This window comes from Octopus bimaculoides, chromosome 1 (assembly GCF_046866305.1).
Source record: "Octopus bimaculoides isolate indiv1 chromosome 1, ASM4686630v1, whole genome shotgun sequence".
NCBI classification, from domain to species: domain Eukaryota; kingdom Metazoa; phylum Mollusca; class Cephalopoda; order Octopoda; family Octopodidae; genus Octopus; species Octopus bimaculoides.
Window position 1 is genome coordinate 115719144 of NC_142928.1, and position 16014 is coordinate 115735157.

General features: G+C 38.1%; 1 protein-coding gene across 14 annotated transcripts in view; it reads left to right on the forward strand.

The window, feature by feature from the left end:
* Positions 1 to 288: 288 nt before the first annotated feature.
* LOC106874944 (uncharacterized) overlaps positions 289 to 16014 on the forward strand; it is a 46175-nt gene continuing 30449 nt past the window's right edge. For 5 of the 14 annotated variants that reach the window (XM_052969688.2, XM_052969694.2, XM_089356376.1 and 2 more), the window contains exons 1-2: positions 305 to 1181; positions 9318 to 9377. Coding sequence is in view for 1 of the 14 variants with exons in the window: in XM_089356416.1 (XP_089212542.1) it covers positions 9346 to 9377 (32 nt within the window). In the remaining 13 variants the exon portion in view is untranslated. Of the gene's footprint in view, positions 1182 to 9317; positions 9378 to 16014 lie in introns of all 14 variants that reach the window. The other 9 variants (XM_089356388.1, XM_089356383.1, XM_089356393.1 and 6 more) reach the window with 4 other exon arrangements.

A 16014-nucleotide genomic window follows, 5' to 3' on the forward strand; every position in this document is an offset into this window, starting at 1 on the left:
TAGATAGATTGATAGATAGATAGATAGATAGATAGATAGATAGATAGATAGATAGATAGATAGATAGATAGATAGATAGATAGATAGATAGATAGATAGATAGGTGCATGCATACAGCCTCAATACAAATTTGAAAGCCTATTTCCAGATTAATTTTAAATGTTTTTCCTCTTTATTGAGGCAGTGTGGTGGCAGAATCGATAAATAAGTTTAATGAAATGCTTGCAGCATTCAGTTATATCCCTTTGCGTTTTGAGTTGAAATCCTACCAGAGCCAAGTTTTCTATTCGTTTCTCCAGAGTTGATGTGTCAATCATATGCAGAAGTCTTTTCAATGACTTGCATTTCAACAGTGTGTATACATGATGTATAAAAAGCAAACAAACCTGGAGAACTCTGTCATAACTTATGTCAACAGCAGCATCAAAATACATGAAAGATAAGTCCAGATTTTTCTTATGCACTTATCTCACAAGTGCATAAGGACTTGTGAGAAGTAGAACATAGTGAAGTAATTTTTAAAACATTTATAGAATTTATATGCAGAATTTTAGAAATGTTTGAATGTCACAGGAAATTTGAGAAAGTTAAAGAATTGATGATTAGAAGTGGAGTGTAGGGAAGGAAACTGAAATAGAATGAAATTGTAAGGAAAGTAAAGATACATACTGAATGACTGTTTAAATAAGAAACACCATGGGACATAGAGTAAACGCCTGAGAAAGTAGTATAAAGCGAGAGGTCATGGGATGCAGGGAGTAAGGTGGGGTTGTTGAGAGAGAAATATATAGAAGGGAGGAGACTTATAAAATGAAAATAGGTCTTTATATGATTGAATGTAGGATTAAATGACAAAGCTAAAATAAGTCATAAATATTAACAAGTGTGTTCAGTTGGATGGAATAGAGAAGTAAAAAGTGAAGAGAAACGACGGAAGAAAGCTAAGTTAACATATGAGAAAAGTAAAAGGAAGTATATGAAACAATAAAGCGGAGAATGGAAAGTGAACGAAAACTCTAATCTCGGATAATGTGAAGAAAAAATAGTATGAAAATAATTTTTAAAACATGAGAATAAATATGTGAGCGGAAAATGAAAATAGAAGAGAGAAAGAAAGTAAATAGCATGTGGTTGGATTTTCACACTACTTAACGAGGGATTTGACAGTCAAGCTGAGATATGTAAGTTTGTAAATTAATATTATACATTGATGTGCAAGAGGGAATATTTTGCTATATCGAACATATACAGAAATAATTGGAAATTAGACATTTTCCGATCTAACATCAACTATATGCATGCAATATTTCTAGAAAGCTTCATTTCTGGTAAATAGGGACGTAATTACGGAATAAGCAGTTTTCTCCAACACAGTATTACATTGTTTCAGTAACTGCGTACGTGTATGTGTCACTAAACGATAGCTTATATCAATATTCTTGCATATATATATAAACACGCACACGCACACGCACACACATACACACACATACACACACACACACACACACACACACACTTAAGTACTATATATTATATATATTCATATGAATATATGTATACATACGTATATACATATATATATGTTTATTTGTATATATATACATATGTATATATGTATGTATGATGTATGTGTATATATATATGTATATACATGTGTGTATATATATATATACATATATATATATATATATATGTGTGTGTGTGCGTGTGTGCATTTATGTATTTGTGTATTATATATATGTATATATATATATATATATATATATATACACACATATATATATATATATATATATATATATATATATATATATATATATATATATATATATATATATATATATATGCATGCGTACGTACGTGTATAAATATATACATATACATATGCGCGTTTGTGCGCGAGTATATATATCTGCGTATGAATGGAGAAAAAGAGAGTGAGAGAAAGAGTGTGTGTTTGTGTGTGGGTGAGTGTGTGTGTGTGTGTGCGTGTGTGCGCGCGTGTGCATGTATGTGTGTGTGTATATGCGTGTGTGCAAAGTATTTTTATTTATCGCTATGAGATTATGCCAATATACCCTCTGGATTATTGCTATATTTTATTGATCTCGGAAGTATGAAGGGCAAAGTTGACGTCAACATGGAAACTTAACGAATACCACCTGGCATGGAGTCCCAAGCTCTAACGAATCTGTCACTTCATCACCTTTTGCGTGTATAAAATAAAATATTACTCAAACAGGTCAATGACATGAATGTAGATATTTAGTTTAAATGATGGTGTACGAGTGTATGTTCTTCAAAATCGATTTTCATTTATTAAACATTACATCCGAGTTTTCTAAAGAAAATAATACACGAGGGGTGATAATACCTACCCATATACATGTGATAATACCTACCCATATACATGTGGTAATATCTACCCATATACATGCACACACACACACACACACATAATATGCTTAGCCGTCACTTGCAACTGAGTATAACCCCGTAGCTTGTACCATGTCTATAGTATTTGTTTTAGGGGCTTCCGTAGATGCGAGCAGACTCACCATCCTGTTGGCCCTCCCCTTTGACCCAGTGGGACACTGCGAATGTGATACTTGCAGAGAGATAAACAGTTATACAAGCTTGAAACTTGTATAACAGCGTGAAATTTTAATTTTTCTTTCGAAACATAAACGTCGCCACACTCTGCCGAGTCGAGCGCACGCTTCATCCAATCCACCACAACTTTAACGAACAGATTTCTTCACACGAATCGCCCGTGCCATGCCCGAAATCATTTCTCAGTCAACCTGATTGCAATGGAGAAGAGCGGAGGCATTTGTCCGATAGCGGTAGGCAACGTCCTTCGATAATTTTCAGCCAAATTAGCCTGTAGATCAATCAAGGGTAACCTGAACCAGGCACTTAGCTCTGTCCAACGGTAATTGAGGGTTATGGTTCCGGGTTCAGTCCCACTGCGTGGCATCTTGGGCAAGTGTCTTCTATTATAGCCTCGGGCCCACCAAAGCTTTGTGAGTGGATTTGGTAGACGGAAACTGAAAGCCCGTCGTATATATGTATATATATATATATATATATATATATATATATATATATATATATATATATATGTGTGTGTGTGTGTGTGTGTGTGTGTGTGTGTGTTTGTTCCCCCCAACGTCACTTGACGACGGATGCTGGTGTGTTTACGTTCCCGTAACTTACCAGTTGGGCAAAAGACACCGATAGAATAAGTACTAGGCTTACAAAGAATAAGTCCTGGCTCAATTTGCGCGATTAAAGGCAGTGCTCCAGTATGGCCACAGTCAAATGACTGAAACAAGTAAAAGAGAGTATATATGTGTGTATGTATATATATATATATATATATATATATATATATATATATATATATATATATATATATATATATGTATATTTATATAGTGAGGATGATAAATTGAATGTGCGCAGAAGTGGCTGTGTGGTAAGTAGCTTGCTTACCAACCACACAGTCCGGGTTCAGTTCCACTGCAAGACACCTTGGACAAGTGTCTTCTACTATAGCCTCGGGCTGACCAAAGCCTTGAGTGGATTTGTTAGACAAAAGCTGAAAGAAGCCCGTCGTATGTATATACATATGTGTGTGTGTGTGTGTGTGTGTGTGTGTGTGTGTGTGTGTGTGTGTGTGTGTGTGTGTGTGTTTGTGTCTGTGTTTGTCTCCCCCACAACATCACTGGTGTGTTTACGTCCCTGTAGCTTAGCGGTTCGGCAAAAGTGACCGATAGAATAAGTACTAGGCTTACAATGAGTAAGATCTGGATCGATTTGTTCGACTAATGGCGGTGCTCCAGCATGGGCGCAGTCAAATGACTGAAATAAGTAAATGAATAAAATAATATATATATATATATATATATATATATATAAAGTAGTTGTATACTGCCAACTTAACGTGAGAGTCCCAATAAGGGAATATACTACTGCTGTTTAGCCCTAGGAAGCCAGACCGCTTCCTATTAGGCCTTGACACATTTCCTGTGCCCTTATGCTTACGAAGGGGAGACAAACTCCTCCACCCAGCCTAGCCTGCATTCAGGGACATGTTTCTGAGTCTTTGCAAGTCATCAGTCTTAAGTAGCACGGCTGGCTAGATGAAGAAATCTGTTTCACCTTCGTAAGTATATACTATTTCAGTGAAATACATTCACTGGTAACAAAAATTAGAAATAATGAATTTCTAAATCTCTCAAGTCTCTCTGAGAGATTTAGAAATTCATTATTTCTAATATATATATATATATATATATATATATATATATATATATATATATATATATATATATATATATATATATATAATATCTGACTCGTCAACGACACCCCGATCTCGTCAACGATACCCCACCATCCCTATACATCCCATCCCACCCCACCCCATCCCACCCCACCCCATCCCTTAGACCCACCCTTGCTTCCCCCACGCTCGCCTCCCGCACACTCCTACACCACCACCACCAGACCACCCCCAACACCGCACACCAGCGTACACCAGCAGACCACACCACACCACATCACACCACCCCGGAAACACTAGCACTGACCACTTCTCAGTCCCCACACTTGCGCACACACTAGCACTGACCACTTCTTAGCACCTACACACACCTACACACACCTACACATGCACACACGCACATGTCAATGTCACCAGCTCATACACGCTCTTACATACCTACGCACGCGCACCTTCGTTTTGGGATCACCACTACTTTATTCTCTCCCCTTCTTCCTCGCTCTCCTGTGTGACCCCTTTGTCCGGCATTCGCCATGATAGATCGCTAGCCACTAAACTTTTTTCTATTTTCTCTCCCTGTTTATTTCTGTCGAAGAGCGTAGGCTCGAAACGTAGAAGACTTTCTCACTTTTCGAGCGTTGAACTAATACATTTGTTTGTTGTTTACACATCCGTCTTCGTCTTTTGTAAATTCTCACTATATATATATATATATATATATATATATATATATATATATATATATATATATACATAATTGAAAAAGTTCGTCATATTATTAAAGATACAATAAAGAATTATAAAAATGGAGCAAAGATGTTAAAAAATCAAAATTGCTTATTAAATCCAATTCTGATTTTTTAACATCTTTTCTCCATTTTCATAATTGTTTATGGCATCTTTATACCTATGACGAACTTTTTCAATTTGTTATTTTCGTATTCTTATTGCTTGCTCTACCAGGATATTTCTGAATATGATGAATTTTTATTAGAAATTATTTTCTATCATTTTGGACTCCTCAAAAAGTTTGAATTGTTCAACTTGAGCTTATTTTTTTTCATATATATATATATATATATATATATATATATATATATATATATATATATATATATATATATATATATATATATATATATATATATATGTATATATATATATATACATATATATATGTATTTTTTTTATATATTATTGTTTTATATATTATTTTCTTCATTTTGTACTTTTTTGTACTTCTTTGTAAAAAAACATTTTCATTCTCCTTCTTCTTGATAATTTGCTTCATCGCAATGAAAACCGTTTAGAAAAAATCTTTATTAAATTATGCTCCCAGTTCAGCATTCTGGCTTTTTTTCATTTTCCTATATATATATATATATATATATATATTCATTTAAAATACAGAGATGCCTGTAATAGGACATCTAACCCGCTAGAAATAGCAGCAAACTACATACCACAAAAAGTAGGGATAATTTCGAAAGGGAATGAAAAATAAAAACATTTACCAATCTATATTCTGTACCATGGTTTCAAGTCAATTTTAGTAAGATAAAAATTATATATCTCACAAAGGTCGGACTATATATATATATATATATATTGCAGATCAGTTCAGTACAACGCCGGATGGTGTTACTGATATCACTGAGGCGGTCTCTGAGAAAAGGAGCCCAGACGGCGCAAAGCAATTCCTCAAGAAGAAAGCCAGGTGCGCTTGAGGCACAGGCCATCGGTCATCTTGGACAAGTCCACCAGATTGGTCTGCAGGAACTCTGTTATGGTTATCGGGAGGACTGGGGCCTTAAGAATGCAGCCAAGAAATGCAGTCCTTTGGTGTCAGCGGAGCCCCGGCCAAGACTGGCTGGATGCTGAACATAGCGTCCTGGGATTCAGCGTCACCATAGCTCACGTTTATCACCTTTGATTTCAAGGGGTTGATCTCAAACCCGAGAAGCGTTGCGGTTAGGATAACCTGTTGACGGTCCCCAGTAAATGATTCAGCCGAGTCACCCTGAGTCGCATCATCCAGGTACCATGCGTTGGAGGGTGAACGCACTGATCGAGCAACATTATCGAGATCCATCGCAAAAGGGAGCGGACCAAAATGGTCACCCCGATAGACACTTGTAGAAAAAGTGATCTTAGTTTTTGTAGCCGTGAGCGAGCTAGGTGTACCTGAACGCAATGAGGAAGCATGTCTTAGACACCTTTCCAAGATGTGGTCACGCCTAACACTATTCAAAGCGTTTTTTTTTCTTAAATCCAGTTTCAACAGAGACAAAGCCAAGGTGACAAGGGATGCGTATGATGTATGTAGTGCCTGGCAGTGTGGACAGCAGCCTCACATACACACTTGACATCTGGACAAGGCTAAGTGCCTGGTTCAGATAACCCTTGATTGATCTACAGGCTAATTTGGCTGCAAATCATCGAACGACGTTGCCCACCGTTATCGTGCGCTAATCTCCGCAGAGTGTAACGACGTTTATGTTTAGAAAGAAAAATTTAAATTTCACGAAATAATGACAAGTTATATGCATGTAATATAATGCCTGTTATAACAAATGTCATTATAATCAATATTAGACTAAATATTAACCATTGTTAAAGATGGTGAATTATAATATAAAACATGTAGTAAGTAAAAGATGAGTGTAAGATCAGTGTATAACAGTTGACTCCTATGTATGTGTGTGTGTGTGTGTATGTGTGTGTGTGTGTGTTTGTGCTTGTGCGTAGCCGTATCTGTGTTTGTTCTCCGCCACCGCTAGACAACCAGTGTTGGTGTGTTCGTTTTGTTTATACCAAATCGTTTGAAATAGGTGTGTGATCGAGTCCAGCATATGTTGCAGCAGATTGTAAAAGACATCCTTAGCGGAGTTTGAGCTAGCCTAAGTCAGCGCATAGGCAGAGATGATGTGCGATTTGATCGTTCCACTGATGGTGACAAACTCCAGGCGATCGACACTGGCTGAAATGTGATGACACTGTGTCAAGCCTTTTGCTCCAGCATGAAGCCGACTCCGGCTTCACGCTCGTTACCACCAGAATGGTAGATCGTCAACTTTGTATCGAGGGCGAGTCGATAACCATTGTTCTCGATCCAGTAAATTGCAGTTGATATCATCCTTTCCACAATAGGCACAAGGCCTGAAATTTGTAGGGAGAGTACTAGTCGATTACGTACTGCTAAGCATTTCGTCCAGTGTGGTAACGATTCTGCCAGCTCGCCGCCTTCGAAGTTCATATAATACCGCGATCATTACATTAAATGAAGTGAAAGAAGACGCCCGCTTGTTGAACAAATGGAAGAGCCCCTCGCTGAGGCGATCAAGGCTAGAGATGTGGTACTGCTTAAACGACTCTTTGCGCCCATCCTATTCATGTCGCGATCAAACAGCACACCTTCTAGATGGAAGAAGGCTATCATCATTCTCATTCATAAGGAAGGCGGCAGGGAATGCAAAAACAACTAGGGTATTAGCCTACTCTCAATCGTTGGGAAGGTCTTTATGAAGGTCATTCAGTCGAGGCTCCAAAAGCATCGCGAGCACAACAACAGGAAAGAACAAGCTGGTTTTTGACCTGGCCACGGATGTTGCAACCCCCTTCGCCAGCTGATAGAGGAGCGAACGCAATGTGGGCGGCTAACTGTGACTGTATTCATCAACTTCAAGTCCACCTTCGACAGCGTCAACTGGACCGCCCTATGGAGATCATTAGAAACTAAGTAAGTACCTCCGAAGATCATTATTACATTCTTACGTTCGACCAATGTTGGTTCAGCCATCCTGGTCAAAAACCCGAGATAACCTTTCAGAGGAGTTCGCTATTAGAACAGGCGTTCGACAAGGAGATGGGGGTCTCATCTCTCCTGTTCAAAGTTATCATTGACACCATCATGAAGACAAAAGAGTGTACAGCTCAACGCCATCAGATTTGTGGCAGACCTCATGTTCGCCGACGATAGCACCATCTTCGCTACCAGTGACGCCAAATCTACAGACATCTTGTACAATATAGCCCGCTTAGCAAGGCCTTATGATTTCAGGATCAACGCGGATAAGACGAAAGTTCTAACAACGGATGACTTGCCGGCCGCAGTGCATCTTGATAACATTCAGATTGAGCAGGTCCGACAGTTCAAATATCTCGTCTCACTGGTTGTGGAAGAAAAAATGACGTCAACTGCTGAATCGGGTCTGCGATTTCTGCGTTTGCATCCCTTCGATTAAGTGTCTGGAAAATGCCCAACATCTTCCCAAGGACCATGATCCGTCTTTTCCGCACGTTGGTTTTGCCTGGCTTCCTCTTCAGCGCTGAACCCTGGACCATTCTCAAACGGGACCTGAATAATCTTGAGGTGTTCCATATGTGGTGTCTTCGTCAGATTTTTGGTGTCTCTCTATGCGATTGAATTTCGAATAACAACATCTGTAAACAATGCCAGCAGCAGCCGACCAAGTCTAGAAGCACAGGCTTCATTGATCTGGTCATGTCTGCAGGATAAGTACCGGAAAACTATCATGCCAACTCTTGTGGCGGCAGCGACGAACGAATTTGAGAATCCAGCGCAGTGCAGTAAAGAAGATATCAGCTCCAAAATTTAAGGAAGACTTGAAGTCACAGCGCATCAACCTCAAGCATGGTAAGGTCGGCAGCATGAATCGGAAAACATCGAATGACATCATTACCAGAGTCCGTCATCCAGTGGCACCCACAGCAGCGTATTAGTTGAGAGTACAGCACCCACCTCCGGTCGCCAGCTAAGGATTTTACTTACATATATACATACATATATACATACATATACATATATACACACACATACACACACACATACACACACGCACGCATATATATGTGCGTGTTTGTATGTCTATATGTATGAGTACACACACACACACCACATATATATAGTTACAGTAGAACTATAATAAAAGTTTAATGATATTTTAAAGCTTTTCTTGTGAAACTTGAAACGGGTATAAACGTTTCATTATTCTCTTCGTAGAGCGGAAAGGAGACATGATTGTGTGGATATGCTTCATAATTTGTTGACCAATCATCACAGGTAAAGTATTCCATCATTCTTCTGTCCACCAAAACAAAAAAATGAAAAACAATAGTAAATCTATATTATAATTAAACATAAGCTAGAACTTAGCTGTAATGGTTAGACCAATAGGGATTCAGCTTTCTTTTCTCTTTAATGACAGTAAAGGAAAAAAAATTGTCCTAAAACGCATGCCGATTTGTTGGCCAATTGAAGGGTAGAACTCCGCCTCATCCTTTCGGCAACAAAGAGAACGGATAGCAAATCGCAATTTAAATAAAACACAAACTAGAGCTTAATTGTAACCGCTAGATTAATTTGCATACCATAAAGATTCTGTCTACTCGCCGCCTTAATAACATAAGATATTAATTTAAATTAAAGCTAATATAAATAAAATGGAAATAAAATTGAACCGGATATGGCATTACTAAAATATAAGAAGAAAACAATAATTAGAAAAATATTATATTTCAAGTGTTAGATCGTTTGCATAGTAAAAGGGAAGTAGTACCGACACAGACGAATAATTTGGAAAATGCTAACGTATCTAATAAAAAATGATACAACGATCCTAGTCATAAGAAATATCTAAAGAAGCAAAAGTTGAAAAAGTGTTAGAAGTAAAAGTTGGTGGTATGATTCAAGTATAAATAAAAATATTATAGTGAACTTGATAGTACTAAATGTAGAGCTAATTTGAAATAGCTGAACGCATAAGATATATTAAAATATAATGTTTATCGTCGTCAGGAAGTCCAAGTTCGTCCAATGGATTTCGAACATCTTCAACAACTACAGTGGGTCGATTAAGCCCATCGTCGATCATTTCAACATAACTGAACACCCATATCAAACTTATGATACATGATGAAGCCTCCACATAAACATCGGCTACTAGCATCATACTGCTGCATTGCATTCCTATCAGGAAGGAACAACGAGCAACATGACAGTGCTGGGGTCTCGGGCTTTGTCATCTTGTATGTGTGTGCATGGCGGGTGACATAGATGATGGTCACTGTATGTTGGCATGCAATATCTTCCGAGACTACCATTGGTGTTGGGGATAGTTTTTCTGAATGATCTGCTATCAATAGTTTTTCTAACTCTTGGAATATTGTATGTATGATGTATTTGTTGCGTCGAACAATCGACCGTAGTACTTTTCTTCTTTTTTTTTTATTAAACTTCGTACTTATTCTATAGGTCTCTTTTACCGAACCGCTAAGTTACAGCGAAGTAAAGCAAACATCGATTGTCAAACACGGTGATGAGGGAACAACTCACACACACACACACACACACACACACACACACACACACACACGCACGCACACATTATATATTTATATATATATATATATATATATATATATATTCATTTCGTTGATTTATGTTAAATCAATTGCAACACATTTAAATCTAAAGGTTGATAATCCTACGCAGCTCTTTATTCCAGATGTTACCCAAACAGGTGGATCAAGCGAACTGAAGATTCAAGTATTAGATATGCGTTCTTAAAGTATACTTTTGGCGAAACATGGAATATCAGGGTAAAGGATATTGGAGATAGTGATGAAATTTGATATTTCCATAGTTCTGGCATCATTTAAAATTACAGGCCCTTTTAGGCATTAAGGGGAAAGATTAGTTTATTACACTTTGTCGTAAAGGTTCTCTTAATTAGGCCAGGATGTAGTCATGCAACTCACTGCTTGTACTAAAAATAATATAATATAATATAATATAATATAATATAATATAATATAATATAATATAATAGGGTAAGGTCAATGAATAGATTTAAAGAAAAAAATGGATAGATTTAAAAGAATATCAATGGTACATTGATATTGTTTCAATAGGTAATTTAACTTGTCCATAACAATATGATTTTATATTTTTTAATGTAAAAAGTCCAATATTAATTGACTTGAATAATGTAAAGTAAAATAAAACTCTGGCCTTTTTTCCATTATAAGCCCTTTTTGCGCCCCGCCCCCCAAAAGAGAACGTTTAGCACCACTTTTTCTAAAGATGGTTGAGCCTTGAATTTCTTTCACTTTAGCGATTCCGGATGTTTCCACTCCATACGCTGCTTTTGGATTCTGATTCCATCTGTCATTATTTTCTCCTAAAAACGGTTCGCTTTCATCGTTGTAGCAGTTGAGTCAGCGTTGACAGATTTTCACACGATTGCGCTTAAGCGCTTCGGTAAGCTCACTTGGTGCCTATTTCGCACAGACTTTTCGTATGCAGAATCGTGACTAGACTAATTTGCACAAAATTTTCCACCTCATCGATGGTCACTTGTCGGTTCGCCAGAATCATCTTTCGAGCTTGTTGAATCTTGATGCTGGTGGTGGAGGTTGATAGGCGTCCTACTTCCTCCTAAGGCTTCGCACTTGTGCGACAGCTTTTAAACTTCTCGATTCACTTCTACGCGGCAGAGCGTGGTCCCCGTACTGTACTGAAACCCTGCGATGGATTTTAGCCTCTGACACATCTTCAGACCAGAGAAATCGGATCACTGATCTCTGTTCATCCTTGGTGCACGCTGCCAACGGAGTGGCCATGTTTACTCTGTAACACAAGAAAAAAAACTGGAATGATCAAGGTCAAAAATCGGTTACGTAATCACAAGAATACCATCTTTTAGTACACTAGCGCTGAAAGCAATGCGGTCAACCTAAAGAAGGGCGAAAGCGCGGATAATTTTTCACTCCCATTCATAGTTGTATCTGTCTCAACTCACGCGCGCGCGCACACATATATAGTTCAAATTTACAGCAAAAAAAAAGGCGTAGACAGATGAGGTAACAACAAGCAGGTATTTGATGCTCGGGAATAATGGACAGGTCTTTGAGGTTTCGAGCTTACACTCGAAACGTAAATAAATATATCGCAGCATCACAGTATCGATCAAGCCATCAGATGCTGTTACTAATCGCTGGTCACAAGCGGCTTTTTCCGATCCCTTGGCTACTACTCGGCAACTGCATCAATTCACCTGTTGTTGTGAACCTTGCGACATGTCCGGCCTAGCAGAACTTAAGCGAATATATCGTTCTGTCCGTTCCTTTCTGGAATTATCTCATTTCGAAAGTGCTCTCTTAAGGTCTTAAGGGTATTCTTAACATGTATCTTTCCAAGGCCCTTTCCGTCGTAACCAATCGATGTTCTATCTACTTCGTCGAAACCTACAACTGCAGGTAGAGCAGTGCTATTGATGAGTCTGGCACATATAGCTTTGTTGAGAAGGGTGTCAAGCAAGGAGACACCTTTTCTCCAAACCTCCTTACTGCATGTCTAGAAATGGTCATCAATGATGTCGACTGGACAGGAGGCGTGAACATCAATGGCAAGCAACTAACACACTACCGATTCGCAGATGACATTGTTCTCTTCACTGAAACAACAGACCAACTGCTGAAAAAGCGGAACACTCAGAGCTTAGCAGTAAGTCTTAAAATGAACTACCCGAAGGCAAAATATATGCGGTCGGAAGATGTAGCACAGGGCCAAATAAAGGTGGGAAGCGATAAATTTGAAGTAGTAAAGGAGTACGTCTACTTAAGGCACACAGTGAATATATGCCGAGATATGGATGCCGAAATCTCAGAGATTTCATGAGGATGAAAGACATTTAACTCTCTCTCTCTCTCTCTCTCTCTCAAAGATTAATAAAATAGAAGTGTTTGTAAGCTTTTAAACTTCCTTAATATATTCCAACCATCTCTCACGAAACAATTCACTTCTCTCACCACCCACATATACCACATCAAGACTCAGGTAATACCTTATAAACAGGCCTGGTCCATAATTTGAGTTGAAATTCTCTATACGGCAGACATGCGAACTTGGCAATTGTTTGCCTGGCGGGTGTCGGTCTTAGGAACCACCAACAAGTTGGAATTTCTCCGTTTTGGCGAGAATTTTTCAGATTTTATTTTGAGGTGCCCTTGGAAATGTTCTAGATTATATTTTTAGCAAAAACAAAAAAATTACAGAAAATGACGTTCTTTTTCCTCCATTCTCTTCGGACCGATTTTAGTCGATTTTGTGGACATTACGCACGATGATTTTGGTGGGGGGTCACTTAAAAACTATGGAAGTTTTTTCAGTAAAAAAAAAAAGTAAACATTTTCAGACGAAAAGGTGTGTAATTTAAGGGAGATATGGCTGTTGTTTACCTTGAACCGCACACTATATTACGCCACAAAATCTCTCAACAAAATCACTTCTCTGGTGTAATTTTTCATCCGACATAAGTACAGTCGAACCTCTCAGTACGAGTGTACCATTGTACGAAGCCAAACTCGTGCGAATTTTTGACTTGAAGTACGAGCGAAAATTCGGAGTTCGAGCACACAAATTGTACCATCTTTAAGGTAATTCACTGAATAATACCAGTTTACATATTTCTTTTGCATTCTCGTTTTTATAACTGCCATTTTACTTGTAACTGCACCTTTTCTGTTTTAAAACCCATAAAAATTATTCTTGAGTGGGTTTTTTTTGGGGGGGGGGCTGAAACGGATTAATTATATTTTATTTAATTTCAGTGGGGAAAATTGATTTGTAAAACGAGTGAATCGTAAGACGAGCTCGGTCATGGAACGAATTAAACTCGTACTGCGAATTGTCACTGTGCTACAAAACTTTTAAATCATTATAATTTTTAACGTTAAAATCTAGCGTCTCCTTTTATAGACAGTAATTCGCTCACATTCCTCCCTCTTCCTACTCTCTTATCTTTGTGCCGTGTTTTGCCCTGCCACTCTGTTGACTTGCATCTGCTTTCTTTTAGAATTCACTTACTTTCCGACCGATTTTTCTGCTGATGCCTTCCCTGACACTCTGGCAAACCACCCTGTAAATGTCCAGTTCTTACAATTAGCTTTATTTCTCCTCTCTCCGGTTTTCGTCAACTGATGTCTTCATTATACTAATCCATCTCGTCATTCTAACTCACGCAATATTCCCTCTCTTACCTTTAGTTCTTTATTTAATACTCCACTTTCAAATACGTATCTTCCGTCGCCGACGAGGGTGAGCAGTCTTTATCGAATGGATTCACTGGAATTTTTGTTATTATATAGACCTGCAACATCATGGGTCTTCATTATGTAAGAATGTGGCGAGCTGGTAGAAACGTTAGCACCCCGGACGAAATGCTTAGCGGTATTTCGTCTGTCTTTACGTTCTGAGTTCAAATTCCGCCGAGATCGACTTTGCCTTTCATCCTTTCGGGGTCGATAAATAAAGCACCAGTTACGCACTGGGGTCAATGTAATCGACTTAATCCCTTTGTCTGTACTTGTTTGTCTCCTCTATGTTCAGCCCCTTGTGGGTAATAAAGAAATAAGAATGTGTTTGCGGTGTCAGCCACGATTTACCCATAACAGCTGTCAACATAAAACTATCACATAAGTTACTTTATTTCTCTTTCCCTGCTCAGCATTCAGTATTCCATATGTGTATATGTATTAAGCTTACTTGACTATATTCGCCTTTCTGCTCTCTCTCTTTCTCTCTCTCCCTCTCTCTCTCTCATTCCATATATATATATGTGTGTGTTAATATAAATTTGAGCGATGTTTCTCTGTCCGTTACGTTTTTATGTTCGCTAACTCCTTCTAGATCGTTGGAGCAAGGACAACGAAACTCAAACCAACAACTCCCCTAATCCCAGGGAATCTCCTAAGGGAGTCTATTTTTTTAAAGGCCACCTAATTGAAGCCCCACTGACGTCTCCTACTTTTACTGCATTTTAAACTGAATACATTGCATTGGCGACCAAATCGGAGCAATGAACTCCCAGGGAGTATCGTAAGGAGGTTCATTTTCTGAGGGACCACTTAAATGAGGCCCTACTTACCTCCCTATCTTTACTGCATTTACCGCGCCTCTACGTTTATTGATTAAACTGTGATCAGCATCAGAGCTTAGCACATTTGCAGAAATAAATGGGTGTGTGGATATATGTCGGGTAGAGAGTTTGAAAAGGGGTATCGGATAATTAATACCAGGAGATACATATACAATGAATGTGTCCGAGTCCATTACATTACACAAGGATAGAAAGCCGTGAAGCGACCCGACAGTGGGGTCGAAAGCCTCAAAGGTGCCCTCCGCAGGAGCTAGCCTGAACGCCGCTCGAGGGACGGCTTCAAGGCTAGTATATGTATATGTATATATACATATACATATACATATATTGTATATGTGTATGTATATATATATATATATATATATATATATATATATATATATGCATTAAATATACATAATTCAGGTATTATTATGAGTGTATGCACATATTGCAATTCAAACTTAATATTCATAGCATTTATAGTATTTATAAAATTCAAACATATTACACGGGAGATGATAATTCGGTAGTTGTTCTCCCTTGACGTGTATATCTATTTAGTTTACTTCAAAACCTTGTGTGATCTCACGTGATTTTATTGGGCTTTCATCCTAGATGGAGGCAAACACCAACTTCACATGAATAAACTTGAACAATTGTTCAGAGATTTCTCTCTCAACATGAAATCAATGGTAGTTTCGGTTATCCCACGAATTACGAATATTTACCCACCAATGCAGTGTTGAGCGCTCATTCTCACTGTTCAATATTAACATG